General features: G+C 25.7%; 1 protein-coding gene across 1 annotated transcript; it reads right to left on the reverse strand.

Annotated features, from left to right (window-relative positions):
* Positions 1-5,915: 5,915 nt before the first annotated feature.
* On the reverse strand, positions 5,916-25,076 carry LOC145830289 (trans-1,2-dihydrobenzene-1,2-diol dehydrogenase-like). The gene is made up of 8 exons (XM_082938249.1): positions 24,894-25,076; positions 19,069-19,180; positions 18,218-18,381; positions 15,334-15,499; positions 9,815-9,897; positions 9,601-9,729; positions 7,661-7,832; positions 5,916-6,350 (listed from the first exon to the last, which is right to left on the reverse strand). The coding sequence occupies exons 1-8, from the start codon at positions 24,993-24,995 to the stop codon at positions 6,235-6,237; spliced, it is 1,044 nt and encodes a 347-aa protein (XP_082794375.1). The 5' UTR covers positions 24,996-25,076; the 3' UTR covers positions 5,916-6,234.
* Positions 25,077-25,761: the final 685 nt, after the last annotated feature.

Here is a 25,761-nt window from a genome sequence, read left to right on the forward strand (position 1 = left end):
AATAGAGGAAACTTTTAGCTTTATATAAGTTTGTAAATAACATAATTGTCAATATTAGAACTTAATTTTTTATCAGCTAAAAATTAATGGTAATACAAATTAGTTAAAACAAGTTTTCCAAAAACTTTCTTTGATAAAAACTTCATAAATTTGGTAGAACACTGTATTTGTTTTAGGTTTTTTGAAAAGTATAACTACCAAGGTTCGTCTACAGTAATTTTTTTATTAGAGATTATCTTATTTAAGTAACGTAAAACTATAAAAACAAAACTATTTACTAACAACTTTACACTATAAATACTTTAAGTAAAATATTATTTTATTTAGAGATAGGACAAATAGTTTGTCTTTTTTAAAGTCAAAATTTAAATTTTCCTTTAAATTTTTTTTTAGGCAAAGTAAAAAAATACTTTAATAAAGTATCTTAACGTGTGCACATATTCTTAAATATTATTTATTTTAACAACTAAAAATCAACGCAGTATATAATAATAATGTACGGTTGCAAGAGATAGGTTTTTGTATACTTTGGTTGTTGCTTCTTTTCAGTTTTAAACTTCTTTTTTACATACAGTAAATATGTTATAACATATTCGATCTCCAAATCGTTCTATCATGCTAATTGTTTTTGTGTTTTTTATTCTTGATCATATGCGTCGTAATTCATTAAATTATATCAAATAATCAACAAACGTTCGGCTTAGATTGTTTTTTTTTTTTTTTGCAGTACTTCTGATATTTCGACGTATTTCATACTTTCAATATAACTTCTTTGAGGAGGATTTTTGTTTCTGTAACTTTTAAAATATTATAACAAACACTTTTTATTTAGTAAAATAGTTTTAAGCAATATCTAAACTGTATGGTTTTATAAATAACCAATGCCTTTTATTTTTATTTTTAAAATGTTTATTGTGTTAGTTTTTGTAATAAAGAGATAAAGCTGAGCTAAATTATTTCATTGAAAACTATTTGTTGTTCTTATTTCGTTAGCATCTCTATAAACAAACATAATAGGTAAATTAATAATTTTGGGGTAATTATAATTTTCTTATATTTGTTTGATTTGAAAATTTATAATAAGTTTTAAATATTTCTGTTTTAAATTTATAACTATTTAAAAACTATATTAAACTAAATTTACTATAAAAGTAGAATGAAAGGTAAGTTTTTAGTCTACTTTTTTTTTTCAAGAATTGGCCAGCTTCTAAAATTTTAAATAGTACTAGTTATGACTAAAAAACTATTGAAAATCTGTATTATACTTCTAAAAGCAAAACACTTACAAAAAGACCTTTCGTTTATTAAAACACTGTAAATCCTTTAAAACAGATATTTTATTTTAATAAAAAGTGATACTATTTTGATAAATGAAAGATCTTTTTCAAGTTTTTGGTTATTAGAATTAAGACATATTTTTAAACAATTTTTTACCAAAACTAGTAATATATAAATACTTTGATTTATGAAAACTAATATTTAGGTTTATTTTACGCGAAACTATCACATTTGTAAGCATAAATTTTTTCAAGTTTTTTAGCAGTTAAGTATATATGGTTAGCAGATCAAAAACTTTTAAAAACAGAAAAAAAATAACTTTAAAACGATTAGAAGGATATTGCAACGTTTAAACAAAATTTTTGTTTTGACATATAAATACGTTAACCTTTTGCATTTTTTACACCATAGTGAAATTTTAACTATCAAAAATTCATAAAAAATATTATAATTGTTTTTTTTAACTCAGTGTAAAACAATAATAAAATGTTAATAGTAATTTTTTTGTAACAGTTCTAAAATTTTACACGAACACCTGTGTTAAGAGTTAGGCTAACACCACTGTGGGTGTTGGGATTTCGGGTGGAGTTACTAAAAATCCTTTAGACAGCTTTTCAGGCAAATCTGACTCAACACACCTCTTTGTAACTAGAGCTAAATAATCTTCTAATCTGTTTGAAGATTGTCTGGCGGTAGGATGATAGCAGTATAAGCCTAAGGAGGTTTGAACCGGCTGACACTGTTCAGGTAATTACCCTGTCGGTTAGATACACTTATTTGAGATCAAAAATGTTTAAACTTTGAGTCAGGCAATACTATTTAATTTAACATCTTTTAGTTATTGTTAATTTAGTTAATATTAAACTTTTTTTCGTAATTCTAGTAAGTTAACTAGTTTAGTTATGTGTTTAATGCAAAAAAAATATATTCATATTTAAATGTGCTATATTTATTTGTTTTGTTCCTGTGAGCTGGAGGCTAAATAGCTCGGTGCATCTACACTGAAAAGTTTTTTGAATCTTTTATTATTTAAAAACATGTTGAAAAGAGTTAAAAGTAAAGTTTACAAAGCAAATAAAATATTATGTACAAAAATAATGCTTTTTTAAACGTAAAAAAAAAGTTATCAACCAACAAATTTGTTAAAAATTATCTACTTAAGGAATTTAGTGCATCAGAAATGTTAAAAACTGAATCTATTGGAAAAATAAAACACATGTGGTCATAACATGTTAAACAGATTTACTTCAGATCGCGTACTTATGTTTCTATAAACTTAATCTTATGTTTAAACTGGATGTTAATAAATAATTAGATTTTTTAAATTTAAACTTTAAAGCTAGGTGATTTATGCTTTTTACAAACTTTTAAGATTGATAGCATAAAGTTAAATATTTCATCAGTTAAATACTGTTTTTCTAGAGAAATAACAAAAAGTTTAAACAAACATAAAGTAAAAGTAGATTCATAGTTTTCAAGCTTTAAAAATAAAAATGTCAAAAACAATTTAATTAACTTGTATTGAACATTTGCTGACATACTAAAAAATTGCGAAAAATTTGCATTCAATTAAAATATATAAGCTATAAGTATGTGGTTTTAAATGTATTAAAATAGGGGTGGGCAACGTACGGCCCGCAGGCCGGATCTGGCCCGCGAGCGAAGTGACAGGCCCGCAAAGGATCAATATTATAGAATTTTTATAAAACTTTGTATCATATTTTTACAAAACAAAACTGTAAGAATTTGACTTTAAAAACATGCTAAAAAATGACTTTATAATTTAATGTGTACTAATAAATACACCATTTTGTCCTTATATTTTGTATTGTTCTAACTTAGTCGGAATATCTTTTTTTCAGATTACCTCAAGCAAAGTGTTTTTTTAAGTACGATAAAGTGATTATTTAAGTAAGTTTATATACGTACCTTTGTCAATTACAATGTCAATTATATTTATAGTTATTATTTGAACATGTGACATGTCTCAATCTACATCTTAAGCTGTCAGACTTCAAAAAGTTTTGTGAATTTAAAGGATTCAAAAAAGTGATCAACTGTATTTATAAAATTAGATTCTAGCCGGATCCAAAACTTTTATTTAAACTAGAATCCGACCGGATCCGGATCTCGATTTAAAATTAGTATCTAGTCGGATTCGGATCTAAAAAGTCATTATTCGGCTAGATCCGGATACCGGATCCGGTAAATAAATAATTCGAGATGCTCCGGCCCTTAAATGGTTATTTTTTTCCGGATCCGGCCCGTTGATTGAAAAACATTTCCCACCCCTATTTTAAAACTAAGATTAAATAAAATGTCTTAAGAATCACAGAGCTTTTGGTAAAATATTATATCGCATTGTAGACAGATCAAAGTGCATAACATTTTACAAAAATTTATTAATATACAATACGGCGCGTAAACAATTTTTTAAAGTGAAATAAGAAAACATATATAATAAACTTGCGTTAAGTGTTCTTTAAACTAGAAAAATGCACCAAGTAAACTTACTAAGCATAGGTTTGCACTAGACTGACAACTTTTAATATAAACTTACAAACCTGTTATGTGCTTTTTAAGATACATAGTTTTAAATGTTGCAGATGCTTTTCACTTTTTACGCTTCCTATTATAAAGTTTTAAGACCTTTTAGTTATTTTAGTCATGTAAACTCTAGTAAAAAATTGTACACCTAATTGTATTTAAAACATTAAGCGACGATTTCCTTATTGTGTCACTAATGTTCTTCTTCTTTGGTTTACAACTTTTGATTGCTACGATTTATTAGAGCTTTGAAATGTTAAAAATAAAAAATAGATACAAAATACAAATGCCCTTTTTTCTTATTAGCTCAAGTTAACGATAAAAACAAAATGAGATAATATTAAAATTCTTTTTTAATAAATATTTTACTAGGTAACAAAGTTTTATGTACTATTTAGGACTACCCTGGTTAAAAAATAAAATTAACTTATTTTATTTATACAAGAAAGATATTTTAAAATAGTAAGGACAATCTTTATTAATGGTTTTTAAGTTTATATTAAGCATTTTTCTAAAACTTTATCTAATATATGATTGCTATGACATTATTCTGAAACACTTATTTTTCATGCTTGATTTTAATTAATGCGTAATAGAATTAATTTGTTGTAAAGACACTTTACATCTTACTGTCTTTTACAATGCAGGACTATCAACTGCATAGTTACAGCAATTATAAAAACTATGATTACTTAAGTATTTAATTACCAATATACAATATAACTTTTATTCTAAAACAAACTTATTCCTTAAGAAAATTAATTATTTAATAACTATAACTAATTTGATTTTTAAGAATATTAACAAAATATATTCATGTTAACAATAAAAAATTAATTGAATAACACGTGTTAAACTTTTGAAAATTTGAGTACTATTAATCTAAATTAATATAATATTACCGCATTGTGTTATAAATGTGAGAGATTTTAGTGTAACAAAATAAACTGTTATTGATCTACATCTTCACCAACAAATTTCTTACACTAATGCAAAAAAATGTATAATTTTTATTCTAAAGCGTGACAAGTAATATAAATTAAGTTGCTGTACTCATAGTTATGAACTTTGGTTTGTGCAGTTTAGCCTGTTTTTGTCTTAAGCAAAATTTATGACTTTTTATTAACATTTCAACTTTTGTAGTAGCTTATGAAATTGACAACTTACACTTCACAATAACCTTATAATTATTATCACGAGTAAAACCTTCTTTTATGCAAGTAGTACTTTTTAAAATACTCCCAGCAGCCTGATTTCAACTAATTAAACTATATTATCTGACAGAAGTAGTAATTTTTCCTTCAGGGTCTTTACACTAAACAATGTTATTAACATACTACGTGATGTTTCTCAGATTGGTTTAACTGATTATAACGTTTTGTGATATACGTCAGTGATTTGATTATACTACGGGTGTTAAAATACATTATAAATAATTAATTTTAATTGAATAAAATTGAAAAAAATTAATAATGAGTGTATAAGTTAAAACATTAACTTTTTAAACAACAGAAAAATGAAACAGGTTTTTAAATGGTGAAGTCACTAAAATAGATTGTGTTGCACTTAAGTCCTTTGTATAACAAAATTTTCTAATAAATTTTTTTAAGTAATATATGTATGTATTTTATTTTGTAGATTTCACTTATATTTTTACTAATATTGTAACTTAAAGTTTCATTAACTTTATAGTATGTTTAATCAATTAAAACGATAAGTGACACCTAAAACCAAATTCTAACACTTACTAACAAAATTAAACAAATAATAAGCACAAGAAAAAACGTAGCTAAAATAACTTATTTATATTTACAGAATTAAACTACAAAACTTAAGTTGAAAATAAATAGTGTAAACCGAAAGGTTTGTAATACACTATGTAAGTAAATACTATGTTTAAATATGAGATCCCAATATTTATAGAATTAAGAGAAAAATTATCAAGTGTTGTCTTCTCATTACGCCACTAATACAGCTAGATTTTAAATTCTAGTAAAAAAACTAACTTTTCAATCACTAAAACTTTAGTACGAGAAAAAAAGTACTTAGAAATAAAAAAAACTAAATTGCTGTAAAGTTATATGCTGAAAATGACATCGAAACAAACTAAAAATTAAACTTTCATAAAATCTGGTGTGCCCTTAGTAAAAAAAAATAAGTTTAACTTTTATGAAATGGATTTTAAATTTCATCAAATCAAATTTACAAAACTTTTGAATATCTAAAAAAAAATAATAAAAAAGCTTTTATTCCTTTAATAGACCTAAATATTTATACCAATCATCAAGAAATTATCAAACAAATTAGTACAAAGATTGCTATAAAAATATATGATCAACGATAAATACTTAAACATTCTAAAAAATTAAACCACCTAATTAATAAAGTTATTATAAATATAATTATTATCTAACGGCTAATATTATCTTGAGGCAGATAATACTTTAAATCGATTCTTGCTTTTTCCAGAATTTCCGCAACTCTTATACTGTCTTCATGCTTATGCAATGGTGATTCTATAAGACCTGGATAAATCAAACATCACTAAACTTAGTTTTTATTTATATTTTATTTAATTAAAATTTTAAAAACATCTAACTATAAAATTTAAATACTTTATACTTTTACAATAGAAAATTTAATTAAATATTTTACATTTTCATTATTTTATATAACATTAGTAAACATTAATAACTATATAACATTTAGCAAAGTTTATTTAAATACAGTAAGAATAATTCTTATGTAACAGATAAACGTTCTGCATTTCATATACTTTAAACTATTTGATAAAAAAATTAACTTTCGACATACAAAATAAGAATTTCTTTTAAATAGTTTCATAAACTTGAACGTTAAACATTTTTTGTAATGAAAATGTTTTTGTAAGACATCTTAAGTCTGATTTTATAACGCGTCAACATTTTCAGTCGTTTTTCTTGAAGCCAAGTTTAAAAACTAAGTAAAATAAGTTTTATAGAGACTATTACTTTATAATACATAAAAAAAATTAAACTTAAAAACTTTACTATCTTGATTTATATTTTTAAATATATTTGTTTATATTAACAGGGTTGCCAAATATGTTTGGCAAATTTTCTCCAGGTTTTCAAAATTTCTTCCAGGTTTTTAAAATTACACGTTTTAGAGTCTGATTTTAGTTTATTAACTAAGTTTAAGGTAAAAAACTGTGTTAAATAGTTTTGACATTGAAAAGAAATCTTAAAGCTTCTCTAAATGTGTTTGTTAATAAAAAAAACTATTTGATCACAAATTTTTTTTATCTATATGATAGATTTTTTGTGTCAAATCAAAATTTTACTACTTAACATGTAAAATCTATTTAAAATTCCAGGCTTTACAGGTTATTTACTGATTTTTGTTCGAAATTCTAGTTTTTTGTCAATTTTTTTTAAAATCCAGGTTTTTTTCAAATTTTCTCAAGTTCCGGGTTTTTTAGCCTAAATTGTCAAATTCCAGGTTTTTTGGCAACCCTGTATTAATAACTATAAACTTGATATAAATAAAACAAGTATTTCCATAGTGAATCTAGTTTTAATAAATAAACTGTGAAGGTAAACTTCTTATTAAGCCTTATAGTTGTAATAATTTTGTTTATACTAAGTAATTAAAACAGTCTTACGTTGTACATTTAAAAAAGTATAAGCTGATTTCTATTTAAACTTGAATGAAAAGATGCACAGATTTCTAGTAATATAGCTTACCAATAAAACTAAAGACTAAATAAAAACTCTAGCTAATAATTTTTTTGTAGTTAAAACGCATTTGTAAATACACATGTTATTTACCTACTGAAGTAGAAAATTAAATTTACCTTTCAAAATACAATTTCGAACTTCGGTGGCTTGGTACTGGAGTCCAACACTGTTCCTGAAATTGAACTCTCCTTTTTGTGGGGGTGGAGGCAGTTCAAAGGTGAATGTGTCACATTTGTCGTGACCTTTATAAACTTCCACTGTAGTTGGGCACCAAAAGAACGGTCCTACCTTGAGTATTTTTTTAGAATATTATTGTTTTTTGTACAAGAAAAAAAAATTATCAAAATATTTGGTTCTAGGACCTGGTGAACAAAAAAACCTTTAGATTATCGAGTCGCACATCACTTGGATACCTTTTAACGTCTTGTCCAGGTCATACATAATTGTATAACAATAGGAATATCATAGTTATTATCATAAAAATTAACAACTAACGAAAAACACTCCTTTAAAGTTTTTTTTTATATTCTTCTTGATAACAGCTGTTTATAATATTTTTAAGTTAGTTTTAAAAAATTATTTACTTTTAAAGTTCATTCCAAGTTTTATATAAATATTATAATTAAACTTGAAACTTTTTTGTCAAAATTTATTGATGTTTATAACAGTTGTATTGATAAACTTAATAAATCTAAGAAAAAAGGGACAGTAAGTTTATTTTTTATTTTCTAAGAATTAAGCTTTATAAAGTATATTAAAACATTTTACAAAAAGTATTACTATGGATATTTTCAGAACTTTCAATAGTATTTTCTATTAATTTAGTGCTGTTTTACGAAATTATATCTTCAATATTTAAAATTAAGCTTTTTTAACTTGAAAACGTTTGAGTAGTTTTTTTAAATATTTATTATTAAATAAACAAAAAAAAGCATAATTACATAAGTTAAAACTTTATAAGGGCATTTAGAAGTGATTTGAAACAAAATTTTGGAAGTTAAAGTATCCTAGATTCTATAAAGCAATTTTTATGATATCACTAGTATAGTAATCATAAATAAATTTCAATTTGACTGTTGAATTCAAAATACAATATTATGATTTATTATATGTTTGATTTTTTTTTTGTATTTTAGTAAAAATTTAAACTCATATTTATACTCAAACTTTATTACTAAACAAAATGGTAGATCACTTCTGTACAAACTAAACCAAACACGTTCCATCAATACAGATTTCGATTATAAAAACTCTTTAGTTTGATGTATCCAACCGTACTTTATTGTAGTAAGTAATTTTTAGTTTGTTTAAAATACATTTTGAATTTTGTATTATAAAACTAATAGTTTTAACTGTTTGTTTAAATACATGCTTTAATAATTTATGTAGTTTTTAAGGTTTATAGTAGTCTGATAATTTTCTTTAAATTAGTCAAAAAAAATTTTTTTTGTTCAACGCTTTGAGAATAAGACACATGTTTAAAGTTTTGTCTTTTTCTAAATATAAAAATAAGCACTTGTAGTACTTAGTATTAACGTAAAGAGACTTTATTTCTTTTTAAAAGATTATCTAGTTTAAGTTTTATTTTTTATAAACAAGTTTGTTTCCGAAAAAATTAAAATAACCTTGCCAGAAACTGAAGGAGCTTTTTATAAATAATGTAAATTAGAAAAAATAAAAGTAAATATAGAAAACAAATTGCAACACAAAAACAAAGTTTACTTTTTGATGCTTGGTAAAAATTTTATTTGCTTACCGCAGGTTTAAACACAATGCTTACTTGTAGCTTGAAATATCTAAATATTTTTAATTAAGTTGTAAATGTACTTGTTATAAAAATACATTGCCATATCTTTTATTTTAGTATAAACAAGTTATGTTTAACAAAGGGTTTCTTAGAAAAATACTTTTAAATATATAAAACTTGATCATTTTATTACTTTCAAAAAATTAAAAAGTACTCTTTAAAAAAACAGTTTGTTTTTATATTTAAAGAATATATCAGAATAATCATTTAAAGATCAAAAAAATTACCACTAACGTTTTTAAAATTTACCTTTATATAACCTTTAGTACCATGTATAGAGCCTTCGTTGGCAAGAAAACACGTCACAGAAGAACTTATTGAAGCTGATCTATCATCAGAATACTTCAAAAGAATGTTCGCATGACCATCCACACCACTCTGTTTTTAATATTCAGATTAAAGATAATGTCTTTTTAAGCCTTGTAAAATACAGCTAATATGTTAGAAATCACCAAAATTCAACCTTCAACAACGATCCATTAGTGAGCTGACTTGTTGGTTTTTCATTGTTGAAAGCAAACTGTGCAAATTGAGCACAGTAAATACCTATAAAAAAATTGCTTATTAACGAAATTGTGCAAAAACTAAAAACAACAATACTGTTTTTTCTGTTTAAAATAAAAGTTTTATGAAAATAGTTGGTAGTTAGAGGCATAGGGCGGGATCACTTTTTTCACAGTTTAACTTATTTTATAGAGTCAGGGTTGGTGCGCGAATTTTGTTTTCATTTAGCCTGACTGAGACCAATTTAGCCTGACATTATTTCAAAGTAAGGAAAATCCTCTTTAAAAAACATTTAATGTCATTTATAAAACATTATAACCAGAAGATTTATACAGGGTTCGTGCGCGAAATTCCTTTTCATTTAGCCTGACAGAGACCTATTTAGCCTGACATTTTTTCAAAGTAGAAAAAATCACCTTCAGAAGGCATTTTGGGTATCGGAAGGTCTTAATTAGCAATTAACGCAATAAAAGTATTCACAAACACTATTTTTGAAGAAAATTAAAATTAAAATAAATTATTTTCAACATCTATCAATCGCTTACCCAGCAACTTGAATATTTTTAAACTGGTCATTATAATTTCTGCTTCAATGAATTCATACCTTTATTAAATTTTGGGGCTTAGTTACATCCACCGCTTATCACCCATATACAGGGTTAGTGTCAATTAGTACTTGAATTCGTCAATTATAAGTTACATGACTGGACCAGAAGCTTTTATTAAAACAGAAATGTGAATAAGTCTGTAAAAGAAAAACAAAATGTAATTAAACACATCTCTCAAAAACTTTATGTTATCATTAAAGCATCTTAATTTTTAAAATAACTAATTAAACTAATCATGATATTAAATAAGTTATTTCAAAGAATCCTTTAAAACGAATACATAAAGATAAGTATTAAACACATGATCTGGACTCTAAAACTTATCTTTTCATTAACAACATAATTTTTAAAATAACTACTCAAACTAAAAAAACAGTTTAAGCTTTTTATGTTACTACATAAACTATTCAAAAATATCTTTATAAACGAATGAATAAAAAAACATTTATATTAAAAATAATTTTATATTTAAAACTGTTATAATAAATAAATGTCTTTGAACGAAAGATAAACGTAAAATTATCTAAGCGTTATAATAAACTGAAACATTTAAAAAGAGTAAAATAAAAATTACTATCAACTCATTAACTTGCAAAATATGATTCTACTAATTATGAAACTTATATCTTTAAGCTAAGTTTTAGTCTTGTGAATATATCTCTAATAACTTTGAATTAACAGAAAATAAAATATATTAACAAACTGCTAAGAGTATTAATCTAAAAAGTATTTGGTATAAAGCCTTTATATTAGAAATTAAAACAGTTTAACCAACTAAGCTCTGAAAAACAAAGCTCATGTAAACAAATTCAGACAAACAGCTAAGTTGTTGAACTAAACTGTAATGTTTAAACTGTACTTTTTAATGAATTTTTATAATTATGACGTATATAATCTACTGAAAACAAAATAATGAAGATTCTTAAAATAATTTTAGAGATTCAACAAAAGGTTTAAAGCACTTATTTTTACAAATACTGACTGATTTTGTCTTTAATAACTAAATCTTTATTTAGAAATAAATTCACATCTCAATTTGATCTTAATTTAAAAAATTTCATGCATTTGAACTGACAAAAACTGAGATTCTCAAATTTTTAAACATAAAAACTGATTTAGCCTGACGTTTTTCAACTTTTTTCAAAAAAACTGATTTAGCCTGATTTAGCCTGACTTAGCCTGACGCGCACGAACCCTGTTTATAATAAAACACATAAATTGTCATGTTTTAGAAAAAAAATTAAATGACAACTTACACGAGTATTAAAATTCAAACAAACAGCTAAGTTGTTGAACTAAACTGTAATGTTTAAACTGTATTTTTTTTATGAATTTTCATAGTTCTGATGCATAATCTACTCAAAACAAATTAATGAAGATTCTTAAACTTTTTTAGAGATTTAACGAAAGGTTTTAAGCATTTATTTTTACAAATACCGACTGATTTTGTCATTAATAACTAAATGTTTTTTTAGATATAAATTCACATCTCAATTTGATCTTAAAAAGATTTTTCAATTCTTTTAAATCAAAAATTATCAAGCATTTGAACTGAGAAACACTGAGATTTTCAAGTTTTTTCATAAAAAACTGATTTAGCCTGACGTTTTTCAACTTTTTTCAAAAAAACTGATTTAGCCTGACTTGGCCTGACGCGCACGAACCCTGAGAGTTTAACTTTTGAGATTTAGCCGGTCAAAGTCGGAGGCAACAAGAAGTTTCTTATGAATGCGCAAACTAAAACAGCAAAAAAAAATATTTCACTAAAAATCTTTCTCCTCCTTCAGTATTTGAACAACTATTTAAAGCTTTTTCAGAGTAATCTTTAATAAATTTGAAACAACTTGTGCGAAACGTTTTTTTAATGTTTGTCATAATTTTTATGGCCTTTTTTTAAACATCTGCGCTTACAAGTTGTTTGTAATATTTAAGGCCATAGGGGGGGGGTAGAAGCTATTTTTTGACCAAAAATAACATATAGACTTATATTATAGTAAATTTCATAATCTTTCAGATGCTTTTTTTAGATTTTAAAAATATTAAGTAACTTTTTTTTCATGACCGGTTATATAAAGGGTTGTCTTTATAAAGGGTATATAAAGGGTAACTTTAAAGCCGTTTTTCTCAAGTTTTTAAAAACGGGCTTTAAAATCTATCTTCTCCTTCATTTTTCAAGCAATCTTCTTCAAATTTTCAGGAAATGTTCCTTACATTGTGAGAAAAAAACATTATTTGTGAATTTTAATAATTTTAAAAAATAAAAATTTTATGACAAAAAAAAAAAAAAAAAGTGATTTTTTATCAAAAAAAATTTTTTTTTTCAAAAAAAAGGTATTTTTACTTGAAATTTTTTAAAGTCACAAATAACGTTTTTTTGTTATTGTATAAAGAATAGACTGTGAAAGTTTGAAGAAGATTGCTTAAAAAATGAAGGAGGAGACAGATTTTGAATGCATTAGTCTTTTTTCGCCGTTTTAGTTTTTCCTTCCCATAAGGAACCTGTTATGCGGCCCGACTTTGGCCGGTCATATCTCAAAAACTAATTCGAATTTTTAAAAACGGTAAAAAGCAACTTGAAGCTTAGTAAAAACTCTATAAAATAAGATCAACTTGTAAAAAACATGGCCTACCCCCCCCCCCCTATGGCCTTAAAAGTACATTTCCTGAAAGTTTGAATTCAATTGCTTTAAAAATGGAGTAGGAGATAGATTTTTAGTAAGTTTTTCAAAATTCTGAGAAAATTTGTCTTGAAAATTTTTGACTTAATACTATTGTACCTGAATTTTGTTAAAAAATTTGTTATATCTCAAAAATTTATTGTTCGATAAAAAATATCTTATAGTATATACTCTAAGCTTTGAAATAAAAGTCAATGTTAAATTTTATAAAAAAATGTTGGACCCCTATGCCCTTACTGAGAATAAAACAAGTAAAACAAAGTAATCAATACAAAAACAATTATTAAACTAAATATAATACTTCAAAACAAAATGGTCAATTCATTAAACAAATAAAGACACTTTATAATCAAATTCTTTATGTATACATAATTCTTACTTATTTGAAAATATTGAAATTGCATCTAATCTTACTAGGTCAATTAAATTACTGCAATGGTTAATAACTCTAAATCTCTATAGCTTATAGCTATTTGCACAATCAATGTTATTAATAAAATATTCCGCTATCAAAGATTTTTTCATAGCAAAAGTGACAGCTTTTGTTTTACTGTTAGTCTTTTCTTTCATGAAAAGCGTATCTGCTGGGTAACATATCTGTGTTATTTGAGAAGAAAGTGCAAGATCTTACACAATCAACTTACAAGAGTAGTATTTGTTTCAAACCCAGTTCTAAGATTGGAGCTCATGGACCGAATATCTTAGCTAGATAAAAGTTGTGTTGTATTTAACTGCATCTGTAAAAGAAGCTATATTGGGCAGACTTCCAGGCATCTTAAAACAAGAGTTAAAGAGCAATTACCTAAATGTGTTTTAAACTTCATGGAAGAAAAGACTAACAGTATGACAAAAACTGTCATAAATGCTATGAAAAGATCTTAGATAGCGATCATTTGATTAAAAACAGTTACTGTGCAAATAACTACGAGCTATCAAGATTTAGATTTATTAACCATTGCAGTAAGTTACTAGACCTAGTAAAAATAACGACTATTATTATGTTTTTAAATAAGTCAGAATTACGTATATTAAAACATTTCTATTATAAAAAGCATTAATCTGTTTAATTAATTGATCTAATGACTTAGTTTATTAATTGTTTTTGTGTTGATTACTATTTTTAAATTTAATATTCTATTAATAATTAATTAGCTTTTAAATTTTTTGTTGTTTTTAGTGAAAAGTTTTAATGAAAATTTTTAGTTGTTTTTAAACTTATGATACTCTGTAGTAAGTGTTCATAAATAATTATTTAAGTAAATGTTTTTATTAAATTGCAATAGACTGATCTTTTTATTACTGATAATAAATACAGGGTGGCCACTGATTTTTGAGAAACTTCATCCAGGTTTTTGAAAGTACACGTTTTTAGGTCTACTTTAATTTAAAACTAAGTTGCAGATAAAAAAACTGTGTTAAATAGTATAATAACTTTGAAAAGATACTGTAATGCTACTTTATGTGTTTTTTAAACAACGTTTTAATGTATTTGTTCTTTCAAGACTTTATTTTATAAACTAAGTTTCGGTCAAAGACCTCGTCAGTGCTTAATGTTTTAATGTTAATAATAATTTAATGTGTTTTTTAATTTAAAAAAAAATTGATGATGACGAAAAAATCTTATCTATATGATAATTTTTTTGTGTCAAATCAAGATTTTCTGACTTAACATGTAAAAATGTTTCAAGTTTCAGATTTTTAGCACCCTGTAAAAATTTTAAGCAATGAAAAATAGTAAAAAACTAAACTTTATATTTCTAACTTATAAATATGTACCTAATTTATAAAAATAACTTAAAAAGTTAGATTACGTTTTTTACAAGTTTATTTTACTTCATAAATTTCTATCTTAGCTGTTTGATACTTGAAAAACTTTATTAGATTGAATTTTCAATAAGAATATTTTAAACCAGGGTTTCCTTAATAGCCCCCTTGAGGTCCATAAGGTCATAATTTGAAACTTACACTAGATATTCTTGAGTTGATGATGAAGAGTAAAAAAAAGGTGTTTTAATGGTTGTTTTTTGAGTAATGTTGTTGGAGGGGGCCATGTTCTTTAAAAGGGGCCTTTTTAAAATAATTTGGGAAACCCTGTTTTAAACACTAAGTATATATTTAGCCTATAACTTAAATTAATAAAATGCAGCCGAAAAACATTGGTTAGAAAAAGTACTTAATATTTGATATCTAACCCAGGTCAAGCAGGCTTCCACCACCCATATCTTTTCTCTCAATTCTAGGAGTAATTGGAAAGCAGTCACCAAAAGTTGTATGGCAATATTTTATTTCTCCAATTGCACCACTTGCCATGATCTCTTTTGCTTTTTTATATGCTGGGAAAAACCTACTCCAGACTGCCTTTTTAGAAAAAAAATTGAATTATATATCTAATTGTATGTTTACCACATAGTTTTTGTGTTAAAACTTTATTCTGACTAACAGCGTTTTCATAAATTTATTTTTTTGTTTTTTTTTTATTAATAATTTTTATTAGGTTTATATCAATTATTTTTTTATTACTGTTACCCCTAATCCTTACACTTGGTCGGTAACTGTTTTTTTTTTATTAGTTTATTTACATTTAATTTTTTTCTTGGTTTTTTTAATACTTGTTTAATATTCTTTATTTTTCTTATCTATTTAACTATCACTGTTACCCCTGAGCCTTATACTTGGTCGGTTACTTTTTTTTTAAATCAATTTATTTTTAAAAATAAATTTTTTCTTATTTTTTTTCATTTGCTTTTTAACTTTCGTACAAATGGGACCCTCCCTGCAAAAGTTTTTTGTGCAAAAGTGACCACTCGTGCATATTTGACCCTCCGTGCAAAATATTTGACCCGTTCCCCAGTGCACTAAACACACAAAGTTTTTGGTTACAATGCTATGAACAACTTAACTGAACTTTCTAGATACATTTGGAGTTTAAAACAAAAATATTTAAACTACAAAACTTTACATTAGAAGAGAAAATATAAAAGTTTATCTAAAACACGGCTAGAAAGTATGTAAACTGGAAAAAATGTATATGGAATGTCTAAAATTCAAATATTAAAATAGAGATTAGAAAGACAGAACATATGCAGTATCAAAGGTATGAAGTATTGCAAGATAATTTTAAGAAAAAGTGACCTTTCTTAAATAAGAAACAGCCAAACTTGATTTATAACTCTACTTTAATGAGCCAATTTTAACAGTAATTGAACAAATAAAAAAATCCATTTAGTAAGCTAGAAAACAAAAAAACTATAAAACATAATTCTAAGTTTTTTATCTAAAACTATACATATAATAACTTGTATTATTTTTAGTAGACAATAGTATTACAGCAGAAAAAAAAAATCATGCTAGTTATACAAAAGTAAACATTTCTAATATTGTATATAACTAATACATACATGCAAAAACAACTAGGTTTATGTTAAAGTTAATTTCGTTCCTAGCTAAACTCATCAAATCAGTGAGAAAATTGATCAAACAAAAAATGAATAAAATTATTTTTATTTTTTACTAAGATTATAAGTTTTCATTTTTTCTGTCCTGGACAAGACGTTAAAGTGTACTTGTGGTGTGCGACTCGATAACCAAAAGGTTCTTTGTGCACCAGGACAAAGTATTTTGAGCGTCTTTTTTTTGTTTAATAAACTATAAATATTTACTAGGTATTAAAAAAACACTGTAAACGTATTGAAAACATGGTACTGAGAACACACTGTATTGTAAAAACACACTGTAAATAATTTTAGATGCTACAAATTAAGACTATTATTTCAAAATGTTTATTTGTTATAGCTGAAGTTTATTTATATAGATATGTTGACTGTACAAACATAATCTTTTTTTCTTATTATTTATGATATTGTTTTTTTTTCTTATATTTCCTAACTGCTACGTTCTCAAGTATTCATAATATTTGGTTAGGTTTTTGTTCTGCAGAGTGTTTTCATTTTTCTTAATAAAATAGACTTTTTTTTGCATCATTAAAATATATAACATAATAAAACAAGCACAGACTATACCTTTTTGGTATGTTTTAAATTATTAATATTTTTCTTGATATGTGGACCTTATCTATTCACTACATATTTTTGTTGACTATTTGTGTTTATTCAATCAGTTGTAAATCAAGTTAGAAACTAAGCAGTTTTTATTGAATTAACCAGTTTTATAGCTGTAAGCTTTTTTTATAATAATAAATTATTTTGTTTATAACATTTTTATGTTTTGAATTTAGCTATACAATAAACATTTTGTTTCTATGCAATATATTTCATTAGAATGATTAAATCTTTTAAAATGTTTCTAACTCTTTTAGGAATTTTTTTCAATTACTAAGGATACTTTGAATTAAACTGCTGGATTTGAGTGTTTCACTTTTAGTTTCAAATTTTTTTAATTGTTTTTTAACAATTTATAACAAATTTTTACTTAGCTAGTTTAAATTAAGGACTGTTCATTAGACTTGTTTTATGTGGTCAAAAGTGCTTACTAAGTTTTTCTTTATATATGTATTGTAAATATATATTTAAGAAGGAAAAAAAATGTTTATATTAGTATCGTATTTTCCTGTCTTTAATATACATTTACTATATTTTGTCATTGTTTAATATTCTGTCTGGACTTTTTGTCCTTTTAGTCCATTGGGCTAATTAAAAATGGAGAATTCTGCCAAGAGCTATTAACACATCCTTAGTTTTATAAACAAGACTTGTATAATTTAAATAAAAAAAACTTTTATTTTTGTAATTGTAGCAAAAAAATATTATGATTACAAATCAACTTATTTAGTAAAGACTTTTTATCCGATAAATAATGGCAAAAGGGAACTATTTACGAAGTACTGTTAGCATTAAAAAAATAGTGAATACAGATCAAGGTTTACTACATTCATTTTCATAGACGCCCCCTTGGCAGAATTTCAAAAAGTAATCACCCAAAACCATTTAATATATCGCCCTTTTATTAGTTATTTACTTTTTAAATTGATTAATTACCTTAAAGTAGTTAATTATGATCATAATGCTTAATCTTGGAAACCTTAATATAAACTGATTATTTTATTTCACAAAAACTTACTTCCATAAGAAACAAAGATTTTTTTTGTGCTAAAGAGCATAATTTCTTAGTTTCATCAACATTTATACAAAGTGGTTTTTCACATAAAACATGCTTTCCTGATTCAATCATCATCTTTGCTATGTCATAATGCAGATTGTTAATAACTCCAATGTATACAATATCTAAAATAGAAACTTGAAATGGTAATAAGCTTTAAAAAAAAATTTTTAGCATTATAAACTTATACTTTAAAACTAAACACCCTTTTTTCGTTTTTGATCTTATTTTATATAGTTTTTACCAAGCTATAAAATGCTTTTTACAGATTTAAAAAATTCAAAACAATTTTTGAGATATAGCCTCTCATAAGGATCCTATTGTTGCCTCTGACTTTGACCGGCTATATCTCATAAATTATTTTAATTTTTTTAAATCTGTAAAAAGCATCTTGTAGCTTAGTAAAAACTATATAAAATAAGATCAAAAACCAAAAAAGGGTATTTACCCCCCTATGCCCTTAACTATAATGTTAACTTACCAAGTAAGAAAGGTTTAACTTAAATGATAGCAACTAAATCAAGTTGAAATATTTTCAAATATCATAGTGATATCAAAAGAACTTAATACCAAGAAATATGAAACATATTTAAATAAAAAAGAATTTAAAACAATAAAAACTAGGCTGAGATTTCTGAAAAATATCCAACAAGCCTGAGTTTTTCAAATAGTTTTTTAAAAGTTTTAGAATAGTCTGAGTTTTCCTGATTTTTCTAAAGCATTAAACTAACTTAAAGTTAACTAATTACTTATAAATTATATCTATCATAAAAAATCAAAAAGTTAAATGCACAAGTATATGTATCACTAACCTACATTTTTGTCTTTAGCAAGTTCTTCATATGATCCATAAGCTTGGTCAACTGAATGAAAATCAGCAAAACTTTTTGCTCTTTTAATATCTCTAGCAGCAACAGCTGTAAGCTGTAAAACAAGTTTAAATTTGATATAATAAGCATTTTTTTATAAATTTTGTTCAAAAATAAGTTAAGAATACAGCTACAATATATTAAATGAATATAAAAATTAAATATGTTTAACATATGAATATAAATAGCATTTATTGTCAAATAAAAAATATAGTTAGTTTACAACTGTTTTACCCTTAAGTATAAAACTTCAAGTGATCCTCAGAAATATGTTCAGATGAAACTAGAATTGAAATTTAAAGAAAAAATTGACTATATGACCTAATAACTTATCAATTATTTATAAAAAAAAATTAAATCATCTTATCATGTGTAACTAAGTTGTTTTTGAGATAATATTATAAATAAATCATGTTATTAAAAGACTATGTACTTGATTGAGGCTGAAAAGTTGTTGAAACTTTGTAGTGTTTTTATAAAAATATAGAAATAGTATTGAGTATAAACTCTTTTATTATTAGTAAGAATGAGGTAAATTTAAGGCCATAGGGGGGGTAGAAGCCATTTTTTGACCAAAAATAACATATAGACTTATATTATAGTAAATTTCATAATCTTTCAGATGCTTTTTTTAGATTTTAAAAATATTAAGTAACTTTTTTTTTATGACCAGTTATATAAAGGGTTGTCTTTATATAGGGTATATAAAGGTTAACTTTAAAGCCGTTTTTCTTGAGTTTTTAAAAACGGGCTTTAAAATCTATCTTCTCCTTCATTTTTCAAGCAATCTTCTTCAAATTTTTAGGAAATGTTGCTTACATTATGAGAAAAAAACATTATTTGTGAATTTTAATAATTTTAAAAAATAAAAATTTTATGACAAAAAAAAAAAAGTGATTTTTTATCGAAAAAAAATTTTTTTTTTCAAAAAAAAGGTATTTTTACTTGAAATTTTTTAAAGTCACAAATAGCGTTTTTTTTGTTATTGTATAAAGAATAGACTGTGAAAGTTTGAAGAAGATTGCTTAAAAAATGAAGGAGGAGACAGATTTTGAATGCATTAGTCTTTTTTCGCCGTTTTAGTTTTTCCTTCCCCATAAGGAACCTGTTATGCGGCCCAACTTTGGCCGGTCATATCTCAAAAACTAATTCGAATTTTTAAAAACGGTAAAAAACAAATCGAAGCTTAGTAAAAATTCTATAAAATAAGATCAACTTGTAAAAAACATGGCCTACCCCCCCCTATGACCTTAACAGAATATCTTATACAAACTGCTTGCATTTACTGTATGGTTTTATGTTAAACTTTAAGATTGGTCATACTAACTAAAAAAAAATCATAAGTGTGTACATATATTTTTTCACTCTGTGTTTTAATTAGCAGATTTATATTTGTCTACTTTTTCAATTTCAAATTTTGTCAAGGTACAGAATTTGTTTCTAATTTTTGAGTAAAATTTTACTTTTGTTTAATATACTATATCCCATTGATATTATGATGTAGATTATAATGTTATATTTCAAATTCCATACATAATTCGCATTGAAAACTAGGTATAACAGTTGTTAAAGTTCTAGGTTAAATAATTTTTATTCAAAATTCCTGGTTGCCAGGTAAAACATACTGGTATACTGATAAGTGTATTATTGATAATATTATTAAAACCAACACGTTTTATATGTTTAAGTTGATCCATTTAGTAATTATGATTCCAATCAAAAAATTTGTTTTCAGTCTTACTATTATTATAAGAAACACTTTATTTTACAATATAAAACTCAACTTAATTGATTAAGAATTAAGAATGGTTTCAAAAGGTTTTTAAATAGTAAATGAAATTTCGTAACTAGATGTGCAGTGCTTTTATTGAACATTTTAATTTGTGTAAATTCCATAGTTACTGTAAGGATCAACTAAAAATAAAGGAAAAACTTTGAAAAGGTCCTTAATAGTACATATACAATTTTTTTATAAATTAGGAAAAAATATAAAAGATTAAAATTAAAATTTTAATTAAGTGTGCAGATTTTTTATTAAATTTGTTGATAACTTAATTGTTAACACTATTAGACAAAAGTTATTTCCTAACAACATTATTTGATAACCTGAAATATTTTTAAGGTTAAAAAAAAACACTTTTTAAACTTAAACTTTTTAATGTATGGTATTAATATATCTTTATACAGTTTATTAAACAACATAAAAATACGCTCAAAATATTTGATCCTAGGACCTGGTGCACAAAAAAACCTTTTGGTTATTGAGTAGCACACCACAGATACCTTTGAAGGTCTTCAGGGTTGCCACTCTTTGAGTCAAAAAATATTCCCTGATTGACCAGAAACTTCCCTGAGTAACCTTAAATTTCCCTGTTTTTCCATAAGTTTTTATCAAATCTTTAAAAGTTTTTTTTTGCTTCTAGCACAAATTACTAATACTTCATGCTCATTTTTATTTTTTAATAATAAAAGAAAGGTTTTATGTGTATGCTTCTGCATTAGATGCTTACTAAACTTATGAAAAATACTGTTTTCAAAAATTTAATGTCAAAAGGTTAAATCAATTGAGATTAAAATACAAAACTTGACAATATTTAATTATTCTATAATAATAACTTCCACATGAAGTACTCACTTAAATGCATATATAATAACTTCAATGTATGTCTTTCCTAGCAACTGTTCTGAATGCAGTAAACAAAATTTAAAAGCTTAACATTATTGTAAAAAAAAATCTGCTAAAAAAAATTCTAGTTTATCAGCTTTATTCTTAGCAGCTCTTCCCCTTTCTAATATTTTTTAAATGCTTTGAAATCAGATTGTTTGTTGGCATTTGCAGTATATTTGACATAGTCTTCATTCAAACATTTGAGTTGCTTTGTTAGTTTACTTTTGTTCTCCTAACTTGCTCAAAGAATCATCTTTATTTGGAACATTTTTAACAAAGCACTGTTGCTTAAGATTAGTGATGTACCGGACTCACTATCCGGGTCCGGGTCCGGCCGGATATTGCCATTTTTGTCTGATATCCGGATCCGGCCGGACTCTAATTTGAAAAAAAAGTCCGGGTCCGGTTCCGGCCGGATTCTAATTTGAAAAAAAAGTCCGGATCCGGTTCCGGCCGGATTCTAATTTGAAAAAAAAGTCCGGATCCGGTTCCGGCCGGATTCTAACAGAGATCCGGCCGGACCCGGATCTAGTTAGTAGAAAAGAGCATACTGAAAAGTATTTTTTCAAAAACAAATCCTGTGTAAATTAATAAGATTCATTTTCGTCAGATAAAATTAAACACCTACCGTGATTGGCTCATTATGTACACGTGACTAATTTACATTTGTTTACATTTAAACTATGAAATAAACATTTCAGAAATGCAACTCTTTACATTTTTTGTAAAATTGAAAACTTTGGAATGAATACTTGCATTATTTATTGTTTAAAGTTGAGCTCAGAGAATATTTAGAGTTAATACGGATGAATGTACGAGCCAATGAGAATCATATGACGAAATGTTTCAAACTAAATACTGATGCAACAAAACATCTAAACATGACAGGCAGTTTATATGTAAGCAGTTAGTTAGTTTGGTGTGCAGCTTGAAGCTACAAAATATCTTGAACTTTTTTGTGAAATTTTGTGATAAGTGAATATTTCAACGGGTGTTTAATTGTTTTAAAATTTAAGCCAGGTTTAATAGTTTATTAAAAATTTTACAGTTTCTTGTTTACTAAAAGTTTTATTTAATTTTTAGTTTATTGTTTTAAGTCTTTTTATTAGATTTAAAAAGCTTCCAGTTTTTAAAGTGTTACCAAAGTAATTAATAATTTTGTATATGCTAGTATATCTTGTTGTGTTTTATATAAACGATTCATCACTCAAAACTGTCGTGTCTGATTATAGAAAGTAGTCTCAGTTAGAATTTAGTGTTTGTTAGATATTAATTAAATAAGGTAGGATTTAATTATGATGGGTAGTACTAATAAGTTAAGTGTACCACAATCAGTACACAACTTTACTACCAAATTGTCAACCTTTGCTAGCTGTTCTACTGATTATTAGATTAAAGTAATTTTTTTAGTTTTTAAAAACCTCATTCTGACTCAGGCTTGTTTATACTCACTCTAGCTAGTTTTATTGACTTAAACAGTGACAACCTTGCTAGTTTGAAAAATTTTTGGAATGTTAGAAAATCTTGGACTGCCTCAGGCTAGTTTAGTTTTTTATAAAAGCTCAGGCTAGTTTTCTTTTAGATTTTGAATGAGTTTGAGCTGATCCAGTTTTCAATATTTGGTAATTTTCTGGTGTATTTGGTTCAAGAACTTGATTTCAGATTTTTAATTGTAAATAAAACCTAAATTTGTAAACCTTGTGGCTAGCTGATCTACTTATTATTAGATTAAAGTTCTTTTTTTTTTCAGTTTTTAAAAACCTCATTCTGACTCAGGCTAGTTTATACTAGTGATGTACCGAACTCACTATCCGGGTCCGGGTCCGGCCGGATATTGCCATTTTGGTCTGATATCCGGATCCGGCCGGATTCTAATTTGAAAAAAAAGTCCGGATCCGGTTCCGGCCGGATTCTAATTTGAAAAAAAAGTCCGGGTCCGGTTCCGGCCGGATTCTAATTTGAAAAAAAAGTCCGGGTCCGGTTCCGGCCGGATTCTAACTTGAAAAAAAAGTCCGGATCCGGGTCCGGCCGGACCCGAAATTGTGGGTCCGGTACATCACTACTTAAGATATGCCTAATATTAGGCCCTAGAAGACTTTACTAACTTTAATAAGGCAGAACTTAATTCAACTGTGCTTGGTTTTAGACTGTTTGCATATAGATGATCTTTGATAATTCTTCAGAACCTTATTGTTATCTCTCCCATATTAGTTGATATTAATCTCTTATCTAAGTTAAAGCCCTGTTCAACACTTGCCTGGCCATTGTGAAGCACAAACACAGCCCAAGGACTCTTGTTAAATCTTTACACTTGCTTGGGATGTCCAGTGTGTTAAAATAAAAGCTGTCTAGACTGTGATTTTCATCAATAAAATTTTCAAAAAGTTTTGAGTGTTGGAAGAACTTAACAAATCAATTAATGCTGTCATCACCCTCTTTTGCCTTTAGTATCTTCATGCTGACAAGTTGTTGGACCAACCTTGTAAAAGTTTCTGTCTTTACCTATTCTAACTAGACATGCCAGATTTAAAACAGCAGCCCTTTTTGGAAAAGTTCAAACCAACAGCCATTATTGATAAATATAAATTTAAAACTCAAAAAAAAACTACAATGCTAATTCTAAGAATATTGAAGAACTAGCCACAAGGCTAAAAACTCTAAATAAGCACTAAAAAATAAATAAAACTAATTTTTTGAACAAAATATTAAAACTGGATTAACTAAATCTCATTCTAGATCAAGAAAAAAAATTTCCTTAGATTTTCTAAAAAATCTTAAAATTTCCCTGAGTTTAAAGAAAAATCATAATTCCCTGAGTTTCCCTAAGTGTGTGGCAACCCTGCGCCTTGTCCAGGACAAGTGTTAGTATAGTGTTAGAGAAAATTCTTCTAAAATCAATAAAACTCAAAAAAAAACTAATGAAGTCTTTTAGATTTAAATTTTATATAATATTATTTATGATATCTCTTTATTTTAAGCAACTATAAAAAAATAGTAAATATGTTCATAAAAAAATACACAACGCCTAGATCAGTGCATCAAGGTGTATTTAACTTACTTTTAAAAGCATTTAATATTGTCTTTAAAAATAATAAATTACCTTGTGCTCTGTACTACTTAAGGTGTTGATTGCTAGAACAAAGTCATTACATATCTTGCCCACTGAACAAATACCCCATGACAAAGACTTTACTTCAGTCATCTTATAATTTCTAATTGCTCAACAACTTTTATATTATTTTGTTTATTTAGAAGTAGGGTTCAGTAATACTTTTATGCTGTTGCCTTGTGAAGTCTTGTTCACTTGAAGCTTGTTTAGCATTTTCAAATCACTAAAGCTTACTACAAAAGTACCTAATACAAATAGATGAAAAATTATTAAGAGCTGTAAACATTTTTTTTTCTTGATTTTTTTTGAAAAAAAAACTGTAAACTAAACAACACATCTACTTTTTTGGAGACATAAACTTATTTTTCATAAAAAAGCATAGAATTTTAGAGAAATATTTATTTCGTTGAATTTAATTCTATAAACAATTTACAATCTTTAAAGAACCCGATAAAATATATTCTTTATATAATATTGTTTGCATATGGCATTTGATTGGTCAATGCTTGAGAAATAAAGCAGAGTTAATTACGTTTAAAACAACAACAAACACTGTTTAATATGACAACGTTTCAAGTTAGATGTAATATCAAACGTTATATTTCAAAACTTTCATGTAATATCTAGTGTAAGTTTTGATACTCCCCTAAAAACATTTTTTAAGCAACTCGTGCAGCAGTGCAAGACCACTTCTCTATAATTTTGAAAGTAAAAAAACAAATTTAAATAAACATAGCCGTATTAAAATTTGCTGTTAATTAACCTTCATAAATTCAAAACTTATATTTATTCAAAAAAGTAAGAGTAAATGTTGACTAAATTTTTAAATTTATAAAAGTCTCCAGCTCAACACTCAACA

Source organism: Thalia democratica, chromosome 1 (genome assembly GCF_965202585.1).
Source record: "Thalia democratica chromosome 1, ktThaDemo2.hap1.1, whole genome shotgun sequence".
Classification (NCBI taxonomy): Eukaryota; Metazoa; Chordata; class Thaliacea; order Salpida; family Salpidae; genus Thalia; species Thalia democratica.

Bases quoted from the DNA above. Each gene is read 5' to 3' on its own strand.
- LOC145830289 (XM_082938249.1), bottom strand. From the start codon at position 24,995: ATGACTGAAGTAAAGTCTTTGTCATGGGGTATTTGTTCAGTGGGCAAG. The intron at 19,181-24,893 runs GTAATTTATTAT...CTTGTTTTACAG, and splicing joins TAAGTAGTACAGAGCACAAG to CTTACAGCTGTTGCTGCTAG. The intron at 7,833-9,600 runs GTAAATTTTAAA...AAAATACTCAAG, and splicing joins GTACTAAAGGTTATATAAAG to GTAGGACCGTTCTTTTGGTG.